Source organism: Dunckerocampus dactyliophorus, chromosome 14 (genome assembly GCF_027744805.1).
Source record: "Dunckerocampus dactyliophorus isolate RoL2022-P2 chromosome 14, RoL_Ddac_1.1, whole genome shotgun sequence".
Lineage (NCBI taxonomy): Eukaryota > Metazoa > Chordata > Actinopteri > Syngnathiformes > Syngnathidae > Dunckerocampus > Dunckerocampus dactyliophorus.
The window spans coordinates 195,428-216,883 of record NC_072832.1 but is presented as its reverse complement, the minus strand read 5'-3'; the positions used below and the strand labels follow the sequence as shown (position 1 = coordinate 216,883).

The window sequence follows — 21,456 nt, the reverse complement described above, 5'->3', positions numbered from 1 at the left end:
GTTGTATCATGGTATTTCATGTTACAGTGTTGTATCATGGTATTTCGTGTTACCATATTGTATCATGGTATTTCATGTTACAGTGTTGTATCATGGTATTTCGTGTCACCATGTTATATCATGGTATTTCATGTTATAGTGTTGTATCATGGTATGCCATGTTACCATGTCGTATCATGGTATTTCGTGTTACCATGTTGTATCATGGTATTTCATGTTACAATGTTGTATCATGGTATTTCATGTTACAGTGTTGTATCATGGTATTTTGTGTTACCATGTTGTATCATGGTATTTCATGTTACAGTGTTGTATCATGGTATTTCGTGTTACCATGTTGTATCATGGTATTTCATGTTATAGTGTTGTATCATGGTATGTCATGTTACCATGTTGTAACATGGTATTTCATGTTACCATGTTGTATCATGATATTTCATATTACAGTGTTGTATCATGGTATTTCATGTTACCATGTTGTATCATGGTATTTCATGTTACCATGTTGTAACATGGTATTTCATGTTACCATGTTGTATCATGGTATTTCATGTTACAATGTTGTATCATGGTATTTCATGTTACAGTGTTGTATTATGGTATTTCATGTTACAATGTTGTATCATGGTATTTCGTGTTACCATGTTGTATCATGGTATTTCATGTTACAGTGCTGTATCATGGTATTTCATGTTACAATGTTGTATCATGGTATTTCGTGTTACCATGTCGTATCATGGTATTTCATGTTACCATGTTGTAACATGGTATTTCATGTTACCATTTTGTATCATGGTATTTCATGTTACATTGTTGTATCATGGTATTTCATGTTACAGTGTTGTATCATGGTATTTCGTGTTACCATATTGTATCATGGTATTTCATGTTACAGTGTTGTATCATGGTATTTTGTGTCACCATGTTATATCATGGTATTTCATGTTATAGTGTTGTATCATGGTATGCCATGTTACCATGTCGTATCATGGTATTTCGTGTTACCATGTTGTATCATGGTATTTCATGTTACAATGTTGTATCATGGTATTTCATGTTACAGTGTTGTATCATGGTATTTTGTGTTACCATGTTGTATCATGGTATTTCATGTTACAGTGTTGTATCATGGTATTTCGTGTTACCATGTTATATCATGGTATTTCATGTTACCATGTTGTATCATGGTATTTCATTTTACCATGTCGTATCATGGTATTTCATGTTACCATGTTGTAACATGGTATTTCATGTTACCATGTTGTATCATGGTATTTCATGTTACAGTGTTGTATCATGGTATTTCGTGTTACCATGTTGTATCATGGTATTTCATGTTACAGTGTTGTATCATGTTATTTCGTGTTACCATGTTATATCATGGTATTTCATGTTACCATGTTGTATCATGGTATTTCATTTTACCATGTCGTATCATGGTATTTCATATTACCATGTTGTATCATGGTATTTCATGTTACAGTGTTGTATCATGGTATTTCGTGTTACCATGTTGTATCATGGTATTTCATGTTACAGTGTTGTATCATGGTATTTCGTGTTACCATGTTATATCATGGTATTTCATGTTACCATGTTGTATCATGGTATTTCATGTTACAGTGTTGTATCATGGTATTTCGTGTTACCATGTTATATCATGGTATTTCATGTTACCATGTTGTATCATGGTATTTCATGTTACCGTGTCGTATCATGGTATTTCATGTTACAGTGTTGTATCATGGTATTTCGTGTTACCATGTCGTATCATGGTATTTCATGTTACCATGTTGTATCATGGCCGCACGGTGGTCTAGTGGTTAGCACGTTGGCCAACACAGTAACAGCTTGGAGATCGGGAAGACCTGGGTTCGATTCTCCCCTGAGCATATCTGTGTGGAGTTTGCATGTTCTCCCCGTGTGCGTGTGGGTTTTCTCCGGGTACTCCGGCTTCCTCCCACATTCCAAAAACATGCATGTTAGGTTAATTGGCGACTCTAAATTGTCCATAGGTATGACTGTGAGTGTGAATGGTTGTTTGTCTATATGTGCCCTGCGATTGGCTGGCGACCAGTCCAGGGTGTACCCCGCCTGTCGCCCAAAGTCAGCTGGGATAGGCTCCAGCATGCCCCCGCGACCCTAATGAGGAAGAAGCGGTATAGAAAATGGATGGATGGATGGATGGATGGATGTTGTATCATGGTATTTCATGTTACCATGTTGTAACATGGTATTTCATGTTACCATGTTGTATCATGGTATTTCATGTTACCATATTGTATCATGGTATTTCATGTTACAGTGTTGTATCATGGTATTTCGTGTTACCATGTTGTATCATGGTAATTCATGTTATAGTGTTGTATCATGGTATGTCATGTTACCATGTTGTAACATGGTATTTCATGTTACCATGTTGTATCATGGTATTTCATATTACAGTGTTGTATCATGGTATTTCATGTTACCATGTTGTATCATGGTATTTCATGTTACCATGTTGTAACATGGTATTTCATGTTACAATGTTGTATCATGGTATTTCATGTTACAGTGTTGTATCATGGTATTTCATGTTACAGTGTTGTATCATGGTATTTCATGTTACAGTGTTGTATCATGGTATTTCATGTTACCATGTTGTATCATGGTATTTCATGTTACCATGTCGTATCATGGTATTTCATGTTACCATGTTGTATCATGGTATTTTGTGTTACCATGTTGTAACATGGTATTTCATGTTACCATGTTGTAACATGGTATTTCATGTTACCATGTTGTATCATGGTATTTCATGTTACAGTGTTGTATCATGGTATTTCGTGTTACCATGTTGTATCATGGTATTTCATGTTATAGTGTTGTATCATGGTATGTCATGTTACCATGTTGTAACATGGTATTTCATGTTACCATGTTGTATCATGATATTTCATATTACAGTGTTGTATCATGGTATTTCATGTTACCATGTTGTATCATGGTATTTCATGTTACAGTGTTGTATCATGGTATTTCATGTTACAATGTTGTATCATGGTATTTCGTGTTACCATGTCGTATCATGGTATTTCATGTTACCATGTTGTATCATGGTATTTCATGTTACATTGTTGTATCATGGTATTTCATGTTACAGTGTTGTATCATGGTATTTCGTGTTACCATATTGTATCATGGTATTTCATGTTACAGTGTTGTATCATGGTATTTTGTGTCACCATGTTATATCATGGTATTTCATGTTATAGTGTTGTATCATGGTATGCCATGTTACCATGTCGTATCATGGTATTTCGTGTTACCATGTTGTATCATGGTATTTCATGTTACAATGTTGTATCATGGTATTTCATGTTACAGTGTTGTATCATGGTATTTTGTGTTACCATGTTGTATCATGGTATTTCATGTTACAGTGTTGTATCATGGTATTTCGTGTTACCATGTTATATCATGGTATTTCATGTTACCATGTTGTATCATGGTATTTCATTTTACCATGTCGTATCATGGTATTTCATGTTACCATGTTGTAACATGGTATTTCATGTTACCATGTTGTATCATGGTATTTCATGTTACAGTGTTGTATCATGGTATTTCGTGTTACCATGTTGTATCATGGTATTTCATGTTACAGTGTTGTATCATGTTATTTCGTGTTACCATGTTATATCATGGTATTTCATGTTACCATGTTGTATCATGGTATTTCATTTTACCATGTCGTATCATGGTATTTCATATTACCATGTTGTATTATGGTATTTCATGTTACAGTGTTGTATCATGGTATTTCGTGTTACCATGTTGTATCATGGTATTTCATGTTACAGTGTTGTATCATGGTATTTCGTGTTACCATGTTGTATCATGGTATTTCATGTTACAGTGTTGTATCATGGTATTTCGTGTTACCATGTTATATCATGGTATTTCATGTTACCATGTTGTAACATGGTATTTCATGTTACCATGTTGTATCATGGTATTTCATGTTACAGTGTTGTATCATGGTATTTCGTGTTACATTGTTGTATCATGGTATTTCATGTAACAATGTTGTATCATGGTATTTCATGTTACCATGCTGTATCATGTTATTTCATGTTACCATGCTGTATCATGTTATTTCATGTTACCATGTTGTAACATGGTCTTTCATGTTACCATGTTGTATCATGGTTTTTCATGTTACAGTGTTACAAAGAAGTGTGTTACAAAGAAACCCAAAAGCCCACAGAAGCAAAAAGGAGAGGAGTGGTAGTCCCTTATGTAGCGGGGGTCTCCGAAAAAACTCCAGAGGATCTTATGGTAACACAAAATTCCTACCTATTTTAAACCAGTAAATACCCTGAGACAAAAATGAGTGCATCCTAAAGACAAGGCTCCAAACCAAAAACAGAGCAATGTGGTCTATTCCATCCACTGTAAAGATGAGGAATGCAAAGAGCACTACATTTGGGAAACTAAGCAAATGCTCCAAAAAAGGCTTTATCAACATTGCAGGGACAATTCTAGTGGTCCTCAATCAGCAGTACATCTACACCTTAAAGCAACCAATCACTCTTTTGAGGACAGCGAGGTAAAGATTTTGGCCAAAGAAAACAGATGGTTTGAAAGAGGAGTAAAGGAAGCTATTTTTGTCAAACAACAGAACCCATCATTGAATCGGAATGGTGGTTTGAGGTTTAATTTGGACCCTGTGTTCAGCAGGTTACTGAGACCGAAACCCACAGCTCTTAGTCTTGCAAATGAGGTGGAGCCAGGGCCGAGCCAGAACAGTAGATGCTAACGAGCCAGTATCAGAGTCATTCATACCCAACTCAGGGAGCGACACTTCCCTTTTATCGGAGGTGCTAATGGCAGGAGAGGATTAGACCACTACTCCGCCCAGGCGTAGTGTAAGGAACCAATAGGAGGAGGGTGTTGGCACACCAATTCCGCCACTCTTACTGTACTTAAGGCCTAGGCTACCAGCACTCATTAGTTCGCTGACGAAGCTCTTCGGATGAGGAGCGAAACGTCCCACACCTTCTTTACAGAAGTACAGATGACGTCTCAAGAAGCCTTTCCCTCGATACAGTGTTTTGTGTTACGTTTGGTGTTATCGTGTGTCTTACGTAATTACTCCTAGCGAACACAAAGAAAAGGAACTTTCTGCTGCTGTGTCTCTGGAGCCTCCGATGTCAAAGAAGTGCTTCAAAGAAAAGGAAAGTGAAAAAGTGAAGTGAGATGAGACAAGTTCAAATGCAGAAAGAGTAGACAAAGGCCATCAACATTGGCTGCGTGCTCACTACGTGCCGTGCAAACGTGGCCACCGTCATGAGGGATAAAGATGCTATCTTATGAACGTGTGAAAGGATGTGTTCCTATGAAATGGAAAGTGATAACTAAGCAGTGTATGGTCTCATGATTGAGACTCCCTCCTTTGCAACACAAGTAAAAGTACGCTATCACTGTTATTTCATTGATTTGGGAAAGGTTTGGGGGGAGATTATTAGTACCCCCCAGTCTCACTGGACAATATTAACAAAAACAAGCTTTTGCAGCGGGCGCCACAACCCTCCCCCCCCGGTCATCAAGTCAACACGTGATCACGTTCATATCGGCCACTTGTTCGTAAAACATATCAGCTTTCTTTCATTCCAGTCAAAGTAAATGGAGGCCATGAAAGTGTTGATGTGCCTGACTGGGCTATGCTGGAGCCTATCCCAGCTGACTTTGGTGGCAGGCGGGGTACACCCTGGACTGGTCGCCAGCCAATCGCAGGTCACTTTTAATTTAGTTCACTTTTCTTGACTTGACTTTATGTTCATTTTATTTTTTTAACATTTTTAATTACAATTTCTTTATGTTTGTATTTTTTATTTATTGATTTAATTTTTAAAAATACAAGAAAAACTAATTTGAAAAAAATACAGACAACTACAGAAATGAGACAGAAGAGCCAAAAGGTTTAATTAATTTACAATTTTACAATTTTTAGCAGTGTTTTTAAACGTATTTTATGTTGGTTATATACGTGACATACAATATATTTAGCTTTGCTCTTTTAATGTTATTGTTTTTTTTATTAATTTATTCTACTTCATAATGAACTTTCTTTTTTTAACGGTGCTTATTTAAAATGGTGTCTATATTATTTGAATGTCTAAATAGTTCTTTGTCTAGTTCTGTAAAAGAAATAAGGAGCGTACTGTGGAGATAAATAATCAATATTAAGATTAATATTAATATTAATTATATTAATATTAATATTAGAATTAATATTAGTATTAGTATTAGTATTAGTATAATACTATGCTTACTTACTACTTAATACTAATACTAGTATTAATACTAATACTAATATTAGTATTAATATTAATATTAATATTAATATTAATATTAATATTAATATTAGACAAATAAAAATACATAAACACAGATTCATTGATGAATTAACAAGTAAATAAAAACATGAAATACAATTGAATTCATTTGAAAGTGAAGATTCCACTCATGTCCATGCAGCCATCATGTGCAGCAGTGGACTAGCGGCGGGGGGGGGTCAAACGTGTTAAAAAGGAAGCAATTGATTCATTTTCAGGTTGTTGTTTTTTCTCCTTTGGTTGCCGTCCCCCCCCCCCCCCCCCCAATGGCATCAACGTGGCTTTGCTTTGGTTTTAGCAAGCCAATGGGCCATGTAGGCCTTTTCTCCCCCTCCCCCCCAGTGGAGTGTCTGCCCTTACATGTGTTCAGTTGGGCCTACTTTACCCACACTATTGATTGCAGGTGATGTTCTGGTGTGGCTCCAGCTGACCTTGAAGAGGACTTAGATACATCATCGTCTGTGCACGGAACCTCCCGAGACCGGAGGGAAGAGGAGCACATGTTTGGCCCGCTTGGCTTCCAATCTGTCCACAAACACAGCACTTTGGACGGATCAGCCTGGCACATGCCAGGCCCACGCTGCAGCACGTGCCCTATATTCCCCAACTTCCTCGCCTTTTCCTCCTGCTTGGCGCTAATGAGAAATCTTAATGCGCAATCATGTTAACATTGGCTCTAATTTGCAGGCGGTGCATCTTTGTTTCCTCACACACCTCACAGCAATTGATGGATATCCAATGAGACGCCGCCTTGCTGCCAAAGGGAGTTAGGCTGCGCCGCTTGTGACACATTGCCGAAGCTGGCGGGAAGTACGCCTTAAATTAATTAACATCGGACCCTCTTGTAGCTGCTCACTCCTGTAAACAAACATTTTAATATGCAGTAATTAATTGAATCTGCCAAGCTTCTCTGCCCCTCCCATAGATCTTCCTTCACTGTTACTTTCCCCATCTTGTTAAAGAGTTTATTGTGTGCAAAGTGGGACGAGGGAAGGCCCCATCGCGCCAAACAGATGCATCCACATTGGGGGAATGGACCAATAAAAGGCACTTTGCACTTGCTAATGGTTTCATTCATCTTCCTAACCCGAACCCGAACCCAAATGACACTGGAGCACACGTCCAAAAAGGAGTAGGAAGAAGGAAAGCTTATTGAATCCCTTTCACATCAGTTGCAATGCACCTCCTGTATTCCAAACATACTTCCTGCCTTTTGTAAGTACTCGGTTGGTGACAAGGAAAGTGATGGTGGCTAACACGCTAACTAACCAACTTAACTAAAGCAAGCAAGTTCACTCTCGCACAATTCAACATGTCCGAAAAGGAGTAGGAAGAAGTTGATCTTGTTTCATTCAGTGAAGCATGTTCACTTCCTGCATTGAAGTGGGAGAAAAAAAGACCAAAATATATTTTTCACTTAGCAAAAATGGGTAAATGTATGCTAAACATGTCAGCTCTGTTATTAGTACCATCTCGTTACGTTACACCTTACCTGCTCTTTTTCTCACTTTTGTGTTTTGTTTGTTTTTTTTTTTGCATATTTTTAAATGTTAACTTTTATAGTATTTTGAAAAATTAAATAAATGAATAAATAATCAAATAAATTTAAAAACTTAATTAAAAATTGTAAATTAAAAAAAAAACCTTTGGCTTTTTTGTCTCATTTCTGTAGTCGTCTGGATTTTTTTTAAAATTACGTTTTCTCGTATTTTAAAAAATTAATTAAATGAATAAAAAATGCATACATAAAGACATTTTAATGAAATAAAAAAAAACATTAATATAAAGTCAAGTCAAGAAAAGGGAACTAAACTAAAAGTGAACTGCAATTGGCTGGCGACTAGTCCAGCCAGGGTGTACCCCACCTGTCACCGAAGTCAGCTGGGATAGGCTCCAGCATACCCCAGCGACCATAGCGGCATAGAAAATGAATGACAGCGTATAAACTAAGTACCTAGCTTATTCAATACAAATGACAAATGAATGAAATCAGGACAAATGATTCATGAACGCAAAGTTTGGAAATGTGTGTGTTTCTCTGTTGAAACGATGTTTCTTGACAACTTTTCCCTTTTTAGTCACGCTCCATTTGCAAGGAACAAGCTGTTTTTATGATGTGTGCTTTGGTGGATTAGATAATAACTTTCAAAACATTTGCTGGCTTCAAAGAATCACACGCAGCCACAACAGCCTGGCGCTTCCCTTATGCTAGTCACACACTGCTGTGGGGTGCCAATTCGGTGAGGCTGGTCACTCAGCATGCCTAAGATGATCCAACAGTTGGGTTGAGGCCAGGGCTGATGACAGGCCACTCCATTCTTTCTCCTACTATGTTGTGGGATGTATTCTCTGACTAACACCACCCTGTGGAGGCGACTGTTAAGGATGGAATCAAATTCCAAACTCTGGAGACACGGGATTGCCTCCGATGGTGGATGGAGATGGCGCTCCACACCATAAAACAATAACAATGCACCAGGTGGAGGAGGGGAATACCATCCCACAGCAGTGTGTGACCAAGCCGGTGACTAACTGGAGTTTTTGTTTTTTGTATAATTGCATGTCTTCAGTCATTTCTACCTTGTTCCTGATAAAAGTTCAATCATCCGGCAGAGAACACCATGCAAAAGTCCAATTTACAGCACGTATCCATTATAAGCTTAGCATTTTTAAACTGTGCTTTTCTTTTGAAACTTTGTTCAAGACGATTCAAAAAAGGTCTTTTTCCATGATTAAAAAAAGGGAATAATGGGACAAATAAGGTGCAAAGCGTTAAATTGAGTTTACTGTACAGTAAGTACAGCATCAGTTCAACTAGATTAAAGACATGCAGAATCCGTATATGCTAATACAATAAAAAGGCATTTATTGAGTCAAATCTGCAGGCGGGGGGACTAAAACATTGCCAAATGGATTAAGATTTATTTGCTGAGATTTCTTATTCAAGATAAATACATTGGAAGGCTCCAAATAAATCCCTCAAATTATCTACAGTGGGTAGTTTTGCATTTATCACACATGCAGCAGGAGGGGGGGTGCATGGCTTTATGGAAATCCACACATCAGCGGGAGGAGTAAATGTGGACTCAAGGGGCATCGCTGCACAGGTAAGCTGCTTTTGGAGGCTTCATGTAAATCCTAAAAGTCCAAAAGTCAATTACTGGGCCATCTCAAGCGTGTGTTACTGAAAGACTCTGATGTTTTATTGAAGAGACGCTTTAATTCAACGGGGGCTTCTCAGCCTCCCCTTTCATGCAGCTTGGAGAGCCTGAGAGCAATGCACCTCCTTCATGTGGCCGGTGTCATGTATCTCACACACACACACACGGATAGAGGGAGGGGAAACACACGCTAATGCCCAACTCTCAGGTGGTCTGCTTCACTCCACTGGCCACCCTCATGTCCACACGCACGCACACGCACACACACACACGCACACACACACACACACACACACACACACCCACACAACACCTTCTTCATCAGACCACACACATCAAACTAGAAATCTGAGGCAACGTCTCTTCCTCTGCCCGACCCTCTCAGACTGTTTGAAGAGCCTTTCAGGGGAGGCACAGCAGCTTGAAAAAATAGGGAAAATAGCTAGCTAACTCTTCTACTCCTTAACACAAAAGGGTAAAAATGCGTCAAAGCAAACTTCATGTGTTGCCGATCCATCCATCTTCTTGTCCTCAATAGGCTATGCTGGAGCCTATCCCAGAGAGGCGGGGTACACCCTGGACTGGTGTCCAGCCAATGGCAGGGCACATATAGACAACCAATCAAATTTATACCTATGGACAATGTAGAGTCTCCAATGAAGCTAACATGCATGTTTTTGGAATGTGGGAGGAAACCGGAGTACCCAGAAAACCCACACACGCACGGGGAGAACATGCCAACCCCACACAGAGATCTCCTGCCTGTGTGAGCAACATGCTAACCACTCGGCCACCGTGTGTTATGACTTTTCAAATAAATAGACCACATGGTGGCGCTGTTAGTCTGACCCATAAGACGAAAACCCGAGTGTCTTTGACTCACTGATGTTTGACAAAGACTCCAGTTTCACTGACTCACGGGTACTGGAGGGTTCCAGTTTCACAGAGGGTGCTGGAAAAGGGGGGGAGTTTCACTAACTCACAGGTGCTCGCCGAGCATCAACAGCTCGGCTGCTGAACTTGTTGTGCAACGAGCGCGTTTCTGTGCATGTGCAGTGTGGCGGGTGACTCAAGCGAACGCAGTGACCGATTCACTTGAGTGAGTGACTCCTAAGAAGTGGCGTAACAATAATAAGAATAATCATAGAACGTCATGTGCTTCTATTTCATGGCCTGCATGTTAACTACGTTGGTAACTCACACTTCAATGTGTGCTAAAATATAACCAAGAAGGGGTTAGGATTAAATAAGCTTTGCTTCTTCCTGCTCCTTTTCGGCCTGGCTGAAGCGTGCACGTATAAACGTGTGATGTACTTTGATGTTGTTCTGCTAAAAGGAAAGTCAGCCATTACTTGGACCATCATAATAATCCTCATTGTGTTGTCTCCTGTAGCTAATGATGGACTTTAATAACCTCACATCTCACTCTCTGATGGGGGGTTATGAATAAACCAACACTGGCCTGTCCCACCACAATAAAACACGTCTCTAACGTCTCCACAGCAGCACATGGCGGTGCTGCCCACAGTGAAGGCGGCTTATTTCTGTCTCTTCTCTGATGTGATTAGCCAAACCGTGCTGCTCATACACAAATGGAAATGGGATGTGCGTGCATGAGCGTCCCCCTCAACGCCCCCCTTCCCCTCTCACTCCCATCTGTCAAGACAATAGATGTGAATCTTTAATCCATGAGCAGTCACTGAGGAGTCGCAAATTACAAATTACAGATGTTTTACTGTGCCCTCACCTCCCCGCCTGAAGCGGGGGTTAAAAGTCACATGTTGACTTGTGTGGCGTTTTGCAAACAAAGGTGTGAAGACAGCAACACAGTCTGGGGGGCAGGGGCAGGCGGGACTTTCAATATCAGTGCTCTGTCAGTTATGACTTACGTAAGACACAAAGCATTTCATAAAGTTTATTTTGGAAATCCCATACACGTGCTACCAATTAGCATTAGCAATTTTAAACACATCTAACTCATCTAAATGTATGTTCCAGATCCAGAACAAGCAGAACATACTTCCAGGCAAACATTTTCTGGGGCTCAACAAGAGACAGTACTGCCTCACTGCACATCCCAAAGGCAGCAGGTACTTCCTGACGACGAAAACACTCAGAGGACAAACAAAACAGAAATGCATACTCTATCATCTGAGCAATATTGTTGCAAATTTGGCACCAAAAATCCAAACGTTTAAAAAGTCATAAACCTCTTTGAAAAGCAATAAGCCCATGAAGCAGACAAGTGACATAAACCTAACCCTAACTCCAACCCCCAACCTCCTAACCCTAACTCCAACCCCCAACCTCCTAACCCTAACGCCAACCCCCAAACTCCTAACCCTAACTCCAACCCCCAACCTCCTAACACTAACTCCAACCCCCTAACCCCCTAACCCTGACTCCAACCCCCAACCTCCTAACCCTAACTCCAACCTTCTAACCTCCTGACCCTAACTCCAACCCTCTAACCTCCTAACCCTAACCCCAATCCCCAACCTCCTAACCCTAACTCCAACCCCCTAACCTCCTAACCCTAACTCCAACCCCCAACCTCCTAACCCTAACCCCAACCCCCTAACCTGCTGACCCTAACCCCTAAACTAACCCCTAACACGGTAACCGCTAACCCCCTAACCCTAACTGTGACCACCTGAAGCCGTTATCCTAACCCCTGAAATCTAAGTGCTCACCCTAACCCTGTTTTAAAAGTTTGGAACGTTGTATAAAGTGTCAAGTGTATAAAAATGCACATCCTGTGAACGATTTGCACTTTCTGTGTGCCGACTAATAAGTACATTTGATCTGTCCCCTGGGGGAGGTATCACAGAAATTAATTGCAAACCGCTGCTTGCATCAAATCAAGACTTTCTCACCCGCCTTGCAAATGTGCAAAAGGGTTCATTCCACCTGGGGGGACTCTTGATGGGTAAAGGTTTCTTCCCGGGTTGCAGCCTATTGCTGTTGTTAGGCCATCCTGGCCCTGCAAAGACAACATCAGGCTGCCAGAAGAGAAAAGCAAGCTCAAAGTCAGCAGCTGCATGTTTGTTCAAAGAAAGGTTCATTGAGCCCAAGTGTTCAAGGATGGGAAGGATGGCTTGGAAAAGGGAAGGAGGCATATCTCACCCCGATGTTGCTGTTTGCAAGTTCATGCGTCCATTCACTCGATGTACTGAAGATCATGTTCATCTGCAGCATGAAAACTCAAACACGTTATTTGGGATGGTGATAGATGACGGGCACGCAGCCTGGTGCGCACGGTGGCCTCCGAGGGAGGCGGTGCCAGGGCGAGATACCAGAGGAAGCAGGGTGTGGTGAGGGGGCTTAGTCAAAGTTCAGGCAAGGACAGGTGAGAGATGACAGCAAGAAATCGTTTGCAGGTTGGCCAACATTAGCCTGACTCCCCAACACACACACACACACACACACACACACTCCTGTTCAGCCCCCAGGCTTGGACATCACAGCAGGCTAATGGACAACACCACCACTAACCTCCCCTCGGTTGCCTTTCCTGCAACGCTAAAATCACTCCCCTGCCTGACTTTCACTGCAAACGTTATCAAAAGCTGTAAAAAGATGTGCGAGGCTCAGGGAAGAGCTTAGCTTCCGTTACAGGCCGCCCACACGGGACCTTCAAGCCCCTCCAGTTGGGTTCCTCCCTCCCTGTTGGGCTGCTCCTGCAGACCCCCACAGTGTTGGGAATTACAAAACTATCAGCTCTCTCTGCACGTCTTAAAAGTGCTCATGTTGGCATATTCTCAAAAAATCATTTGTTTTTTAAGATCATGATTTTTTCCAGAAGAGGTTAAGATTCCCTGAAATATCATCAAATAAGACGCTAAATACACAAATATATTCCCATAGTGGTGGATCATTTGAGCAAAAACATTCTTCCTTTGAAGGATTTTACAAAATAAAGCTGTTTCATTACTTTTGTTTGAGCTTTTTGAACTTTAAAGCATAAACAACACTTCCTCCACTTGAATGTCCTGTGAATAACAATGTTCACATGCCATAAAGGATTTGATGTCTGAAAAAGTATCACACTCTTCACTTTTTATGTCTTATTTTTAGTCCAACGGAAGAATATTTAGGTGTAAAGTTTGCCACCGTTATCCATTACCGATCTCCTGGTCCAGTGGCGGCCTTATTGCCACTGCTGAACTTCAAGCATTATAAAGAATCTTTTAAGACAAAATGTTTGTTAAATCGCCGCTAGAGAAGCTATCATCTTTTAATGTTGGATTATATGGCTTTCGCACGCTTCGCCGTTCCTGTGGACACTGTAATATTGCATTTTTTACTGGTTACTCATCTGTTAATGTTCCACTTACTGGGGTTTATCTTCTTCCTTGCCACAATTTTGTCTTTCTTCCCACCCCCCTTCACACACACGCACACTCACGCATGCACACACACGCACACACACACACACACACACAGAAAGTTTCCTTTCAGCATCTTTGAGGCACGTGATCAGCGGAGCTGCACTTCTATCCACTTACAGTTCATCCAATGATCTTATTGATGGATTCGATGATTGGAATGCATCGACGTCCAATCGTACGTGATTTACTTGGTTGCTTTTATTCCCTGGTTCATTTCTTTGTAGCTACTATTGTTATTTTAGTCTTTTATGATGTATGCTGTCATAAATGGTATTTATTTATTTATACTATATTTGCACTATTTTAAACTTGAGTTCACTTTTGTACAGCACTTTGGTCAGCTGGGGATATTTTAAATGTGTTATATAAATAAACTTGAACGCAAATGAATTACATGTATTACTTTTTGTTACTAATCATTTATTTATACAATTCATTATAATAATAAATAATGAAATAATTGCTTCAGGCACAGAAAATATGAAAGATCACAAAACTTATGGGGGGTGGTTATGTTATGTTATGTTATCTTATGTTATGTTATGTTTTAATGTTAATGAATGAATGAATTATGGAAAAAAAATGCACTTTTGTTATTTAATAATTCCACCTATACAATAAGAAGAAGAAGAAGAAGAATCTAACCTATACAATAATAATAATAATAATAATAATAATAATAATCCAATATATACAACAATAATAATAATAATAATAATAATAATAATAATAATAATAATAATAATAATAATAATAATAATAATAATAATAATCTCACCTAACAATGTAACAGTAAGAATCTCATCCGGCATTAAATGCAGTCTCTTCATGTTGTTTGATTTTTTTTTTTTTTTTTGCCCAAACTTAAAAAACTCCTAGTTCAGTGGAGCAGACTTGGTTTGACACACCCCCCCCCCCCCCCCACCACACACACACACACACAGACTTTTTTTTTTTTTTTAGCGGGAGGGGGGACTAAACCGTTTAGTTGTGGATGATCGCTTCAAAAAAAAGAGGCTCGGTGCAGACAACCAGCTAGGAGAAGCATGACGCCGATGCATGCCGGGGCGGCAGCGCGGGAGGCCGGGCAGATGTAGCGGGCTGCATCGGGGAGACGCACCATTAGACAGGAGAGCCGCACGCCTCACGACAGCGCCGCTCGATCAGGTAAGAAAACGGTGCCTCTTAGTCATGCTGGTACACTTGACCATGCTGCATTATGATATTACTCACGTGTTTACTTTTTATATTGATTACATTTCTGTGGATATTTGTGCAAAGGATGGCCTATAAAGTGCAACATGTGTGCAGCATAAATACTATTACTTTTTTATCCAACATTCGATTAAACAAATAAGAAATGTGACTTTATTGAGACTTTATACGTGTCCGATGATTATTTGAATTGAAAAGCATAGATCACACTCTTAATTTGGCCTCCTCCTTGTGGGTATCGATGGAAAGATCAATGCTTGTAATGATGTCATTAATTATGGTAAAATTAAAAGCAAGTAGAAAATCAATCTGCTCTGATGTCGAGGATATGGACTCCAGTTGATATCCATCTGCTCCCGCGGTTAAAGATGAAGATGCACGTGCGTGAGCAATCTAAGGACACAGCTGATGGAGGAGATGCCGTTTGGACCGACACCGGGGTCTTATGGGACTATTATTTGGTACATCACATATGAGTCGTAATGATGCGAACGTGCAATGATGGCTCAACTGCAACACCAAAGGCCTTTTTAGCTGCCCCAAAAGACTAAAGACTTTATCAACTAACGAAATGTTAGACATGCCTCTCGGTGTCATACGCCACCGCAAACTAGTCAGCAAATTGTTCAATCTATAACCCTCTACCGAAATCAATCAACGTCCGCATTATTAGCTTTGCTTTGCACGTGCAGGAGTACCTAATGTTGTGGCCTGCAGTCATCGTCGAACGTCTCCCTCAATGCACGTGAAGGCATCGTCCCATAGCAGCAATGTAAAAGAAAAACAAAACGAAAACAAAAACAACTGTAATGTCCGTTGGCTGTCACAGGTCACGTGTTTGCTTAAAAAGGAAGATTGGTTGCAGCCTCTGCCTTTTATGGCATCTCATTTAAAGGAAAGAAAGAAAGAAAGAAAGAAAGAAAGAAAGAAAGAAAGAAAGAAAGAAAGAAAGAAAGAAAGAAAGAAAGAAAGAAAGAAAGAAAAAGGATGAAACGGAATAAACGTTCATGTTGTGAGGTATTCACACTTGTCATTTAGTAGAAGTCTGGGATACTTGTTCATTATGAGGACTTAGGTCCGCTGTGGAGGTGGGGTGGCATTGCAGCCAACTGGGGGGGGGGGGGGCACATATCGGGGTGTCATGGGGGAGGGGCGGAGGTGGGGGGCAATAGCAGCAGCTTTAAGGCAAAAGTGCAGTGACGTGTGAAATTACAGCCCATGGTGCTACATATTGTACCACAAGCTCTTTATACACCAACACCCCCCCAAAATACCAGAAACAAAAAAGAGGAACCTTACAAGTATTATCATTATCATTATCATTATCATTATCATTATCATTATCATTATCATTATCATTATCATTATTATTATTATTATTATTATTATTATTATTATTATTATTATTATTATTATTATTATTATTACTGGCATCTGTATTGTTAATATTGATATGAATGTATTGGTAGTGATATCATGCTCTATAATTCATAATATTGTTTGATATCATGTTTATTGTATTTCTCTACTAACAGTAAATAATACACAAGGAAGGAGGTGAGGTTTGTGTGATAAAAAAATGACAACTGGTTCTAATTGTATGATGATATATTTTGTAGTGTGCATATGAAAATGTGTGGATTCATGATAACTATTATTGTTATTATTATTATTATTATTATTATTATTATTATTATTAACTATAATTAGTGTTTGACTATTGTTTTTACTGTGCACCACTGAGCTGCAATATGCACCACTTATTTCCACGATCTCTGCTGTTCTGCAAACATGTAACTTCTAAAATGGCCTTCAGAACAAATCTCTTATTGCATGTTGTTGTTGTCTATCTCTTTGTATTGTGACGGATGAAGTCCGATACCGGAAGAGATTATTCAGTTACAGTAGCTTTACTCACGAACTTTGACCCGGCCTTCCCTCCCTCGCGCTGCTCGACTTGCCTGCTGTGTGAGCGCCATCTAACGAGCACGGGGGGGTATAGACGGTGCAGGTGACGGTGGAGTTAAGCCAAGACAGAAAGATGTTTGACTTCATTCTGATCAGTATTTCATTCTACTGAGTATTGTAAAGATGGAGAAGGCGTGCAAACACACACAGCGGTTGGTTGAAAAAGAGAAAAAGTCTCATCGTTTCCATTTCCGTCTCCCTCCCGCTTCCCGACTGCCGGATGCTCCTCGTTGGAGTTTGATTTTCTTGTGTTGTTGTTGTGTGGGCGACTCACAAAGTGCTGGAATCCATTGCCTTTGTCTGACAAGTCATCCATCTCCATGCGAGGAGGAGGAGGAGGACGAAGAAAAGGTGGGACTTTTAGAAAGAGACACACGAGGAGAGGTGCTTCATTCTCAGCCAAAGCTCGGCTCAGGCAGGCGCAGCCCATCCTGGATGAGAGAGAGAGAGAGAGAGAGAGAGAGAGAGAGAGAGTGACGGGGACCCGCTTCTTGTCATCTTCACCACCCCCTCCCCCCCCGCTTTTTTTGGCCAACCTCACCGGGGGCACACCGCTGCCCTCCACGCCGACCGCAGTGAGGATTTGTCGGCTGGCAAAGCGAGCGGACCCGTGGAAAGTCCAGCATCCTTCCTTTGCATGAAGTGCTCCAGAACCTTCACGCTGCACCTGCGAGATCTGCTGCACGCGCACGGGTCATGCTGTGCTCCTGACGGAAGATTTATTTCTTTTCCTTTACGACTAGAAATAATCAAATAAATAGAAATAAGTCAAGCAAACGTTTCGAGCTGCAAAAGTTGCTCCACAGTCCCCAGGCGGCCCCGGGACTCCACACGCGCGCACACTCACACGGACACCATTCGAGAGCGTTGTTGGCATTTTCCTTTCTTAGCGCGGCTGCACCATCGAGGCGAGACGGCGACCTCAGTCGATTACCTTTCTTTGCTCTGCTATCCCATGGATATCCACTGCAAGGCGGACCCCTTCTCGGCCATGCACCGTGAGTCCACCACATGACTTGCAATCTCGCTCCCGTTCTCATGGACTGTTTAGTGCACCGATTCCAAAGGCGCATGTTATTTGTAAGCCAAACGTGGCAGCAAAAACACACTCTTCCTGAGGATTGTAGGAGGAAAAGCACGTTTATTCTTCCAGATGATTTCACTGTGAAATAGGACAGCAATAAGATTCTTACTTGACATTCCGGGAGGGGAAATGTTGCATTTAGTGCAAGTTCCAAGTTACTGAAATGGTTCTTATAATTCTTAGCAAAATGTGACTTTGAGAAAGATTCTTATTGAGGATCATGGGAGTTTGTTGTGCATTTAGTGTAAAATAGTTCTGATTTTTAAGCCAAATGTGACAGCAAAAAATATTCTTACTCCGAAACCTGAGAGGAAAAACATCACGCATTTCATGCATTTCGTGTATGAATGCCAAATGATTTAAATCCAAAAAATATGACTGAGAATTGTAGGAGGAAAAACACGTTTGTGTGTATTTAGTGTAGGAATTTCAGGTTACTTCAATGCAAGCCAAGTAAGACTATTATTGAGAATTTGTGGAGAAAAATCATGGTTTTGTGTGAATTCAGTGCAGGAATTCCAAGTGATTGAAATGTTCCTCATTTCTAAGCCAAATGTGACGGCAAAAAAAGATTAGAACTGATCATTCTCGGAGAAAAAAAACACGCTGTTTAACCCAAACCCTGGAACCTTTTTAAAGAAGGAATTTCAAGTCATTGAAATGCAAACGTGCAATTGTATTATTACACAAACAACACTGTTTCCATATTCTTTTTGCAGTATTGGTTTTAAAAGAAATTGTCCTAATAATCCACCTAAATTGCAACAAGTCATATTTGATGATTTTGAATTGAAATGTGAGCTTTTCTACCTTCTTTGCAAAGTCTCACCTCCGTTTGAATACAAAGCTTTTATTCGATGAGCTGTGAAATGACAACAATATGTCACACTTGTGTGCAAATGTGACGCCAAACGTGTCAATTTATTAGCAAAGACTAAATCAACATGTGTATTATGTATTTGCATGGGACGCATGCATTATTTAGAGGCGTTTGTAATACGAGTTATCAAAGGTCATTTGAATTATTTACAATAATCGCGCAGGGCAAATGAAACAGGTTGAAAGGTAATATGTGGAGGAGGTGATCCTGGGAAATATGACCTATTAAGCGGGCCTGCGTGGGCTTTAGTTGTATTTTCAATAACTTGACATTATTTCATGACTTTTTGCATTTGTGTGAGGGAAAAGGATGTGAAGGAGAAGGTGACGTGCAGTCCTCTGCAGGTATGTAATGTTATGCTCCCCCGTTGTGCTGTTGTATCCCACGCAGGGCACGGCGGCGTGAACCAGCTCGGTGGGGTGTTTGTGAACGGCAGACCCCTCCCGGACGTGGTGCGGCAACGGATCGTGGAGCTGGCCCACCAAGGGGTCCGGCCCTGTGACATCTCCAGACAGCTACGGGTCAGTCACGGCTGTGTCAGCAAAATTCTCGGCAGGTAAAGAAAAAAAAAGCAGTCCAACATCAATCTTGTAGATATTCGCACCCTGCAGCTTTTCATTTTTATGATTAGTTTTTTTTGCTTGCACACTGCATTTTTGCTATTTTTCCCTGACATTCATCACTCAAAGCTTCGCAGAAAATAATTAATTTTGAGGGCACTTTGGTGCACAAGATTAATGATTTTTGGAAACAGCCCATATTATTGCGATCATTTGTCCCAATGCAGCCGTGAAAAGGCCTGATAATAATAATAATAATGATAATGATAATGATAATAATAACAACAATAATGCTTGAGTACAGCAACACTTCAGAGCATATAGTGCTGTGAGATAATATTTGAAATATATTTTTTCCCAGCTATCAGAAGGCATTTCAGAGGTATTTCAATGCACACACACTGAATGTTTGTCAGCTGTTTAGGACTAAAAGGTGGCATGACGTGCATGCTGCTTTATACGTCAATGAGGTGCTTTTCTATTTTGATTTTGAATACAGTGCTTTGTTCAATACCACTCACTTAAAAGCAAACGTCCGTGCACTAACTGCAAAATGACTTTATGGTGGGCGTGTAAGGCATTGAACGTCTCGTTGTGTGCAGGTACTATGAAACCGGCAGTATTAAACCGGGGGTCATCGGTGGCTCCAAACCAAAGGTTGCCACCCCGAAAGTGGTCGATAAGATTGCAGAGTACAAGCGCCAGAACCCGACCATGTTCGCCTGGGAGATCCGGGACCGACTGCTGGCGGAGGGCGTGTGCGACAACGACACGGTGCCCAGCGTTTCTTCCATCAACAGGTACTTTGTTTCCTTGCATGCAAACACCAAATAAATGAATGCATGTCGTGCACCCGGGGGGTCTCTGCAGGGGCAATTCAATCCCCTCCGCCGCCCTCTAGAAGACAGACTTTTTTTTAAAGCACATCTGTCTCGATAAAAAGCGATCGATAGCCTGTAAGCAGGTTTGCAGGCGGCGGGAAATACCCAACAAAATGCTTCAATACGCGGACCACACCGGGACACACAGTCACGTGTCCCTTACGGTCCACCAATTTCCTTGTTTTATTTCGAACACAATTATTATTATTATTATTATTATTACATTTGAAATAATGAATGATTATTACATTTTGTATTTTTGATGTAATCTTCATTCAATTCAAGGCAAAGTCAATGGAGCCTCGTGTCTTTAGGTTGGTGGAAACACAAGTGAACTTTGGTTAGGAGGCGCCGTTCCAGAGAGCTGCTCATCAGCTTCACATTTTAATGACCTTCACGGCTCACGACAACTAAAGATGGAAGAAGCTGGAGGTCAACACCAACACAAAGACATGTTGGGGGGGAGTGGAAATGTTGAGCCGTGTGTGTGTGTGTGTGTGTGTGTGTGCGTGCGTGCGTGTTCGTGGCTAAAATAAGCTTCAGTGTTAATAATTGACATTTTCTAACTTGGCCTAAAGAATCTTGCATTGTTTCCCCAGCATGCACGTGGAAGGGGGTCCGTGGGTTCGCGATGAGGGAAAGTGTGCTTTGGGTCTTTGTGGTTTTGTGGTTTGTGTGTGTGTGTGAGGGGGGGTGACCTCTGCTCTCTGGCCTAAAGAGGATGTCCCGTCTTTAAACACATTTTACCCGGTCTGAATTATTAAAAATGACGGGTTGGGCGAGCGGGGGGTGGTGGTGGTGGTGTGTGTGTGTGTGTGTGTGTGTGGGGGGGGGGGGGGGGGGGGGGGGGCGCTTGCTCGTATCGATCCACATTTTAATATTTCTTCAGGGAGTTTAATTCCCAACGCAAAAGCCGAGTCGGAATTGTTTATC

At 40.8% G+C, this 21,456-nt stretch overlaps 1 protein-coding gene across 6 annotated transcripts in view; it reads left to right on the top strand.

The window, feature by feature from the left end:
* Positions 1–17,696: 17,696 nt before the first annotated feature.
* Positions 17,697–21,456, top strand: part of pax2a (paired box 2a) — a 44,791-nt gene continuing 41,031 nt past the window's right edge. For 3 of the 6 annotated variants that reach the window (XM_054799472.1, XM_054799470.1, XM_054799468.1), the window contains exons 1-3: positions 17,697–18,116; positions 19,473–19,638; positions 20,245–20,442. In XM_054799472.1, the coding sequence (XP_054655447.1) occupies positions 18,074–18,116; positions 19,473–19,638; positions 20,245–20,442 (407 nt within the window). In that variant the 5' untranslated portion in view covers positions 17,697–18,073. Of the gene's footprint in view, positions 18,117–19,460; positions 19,639–20,244; positions 20,443–21,456 lie in introns of all 6 variants that reach the window. The other 3 variants (XM_054799471.1, XM_054799469.1, XM_054799467.1) reach the window with 1 other exon arrangement.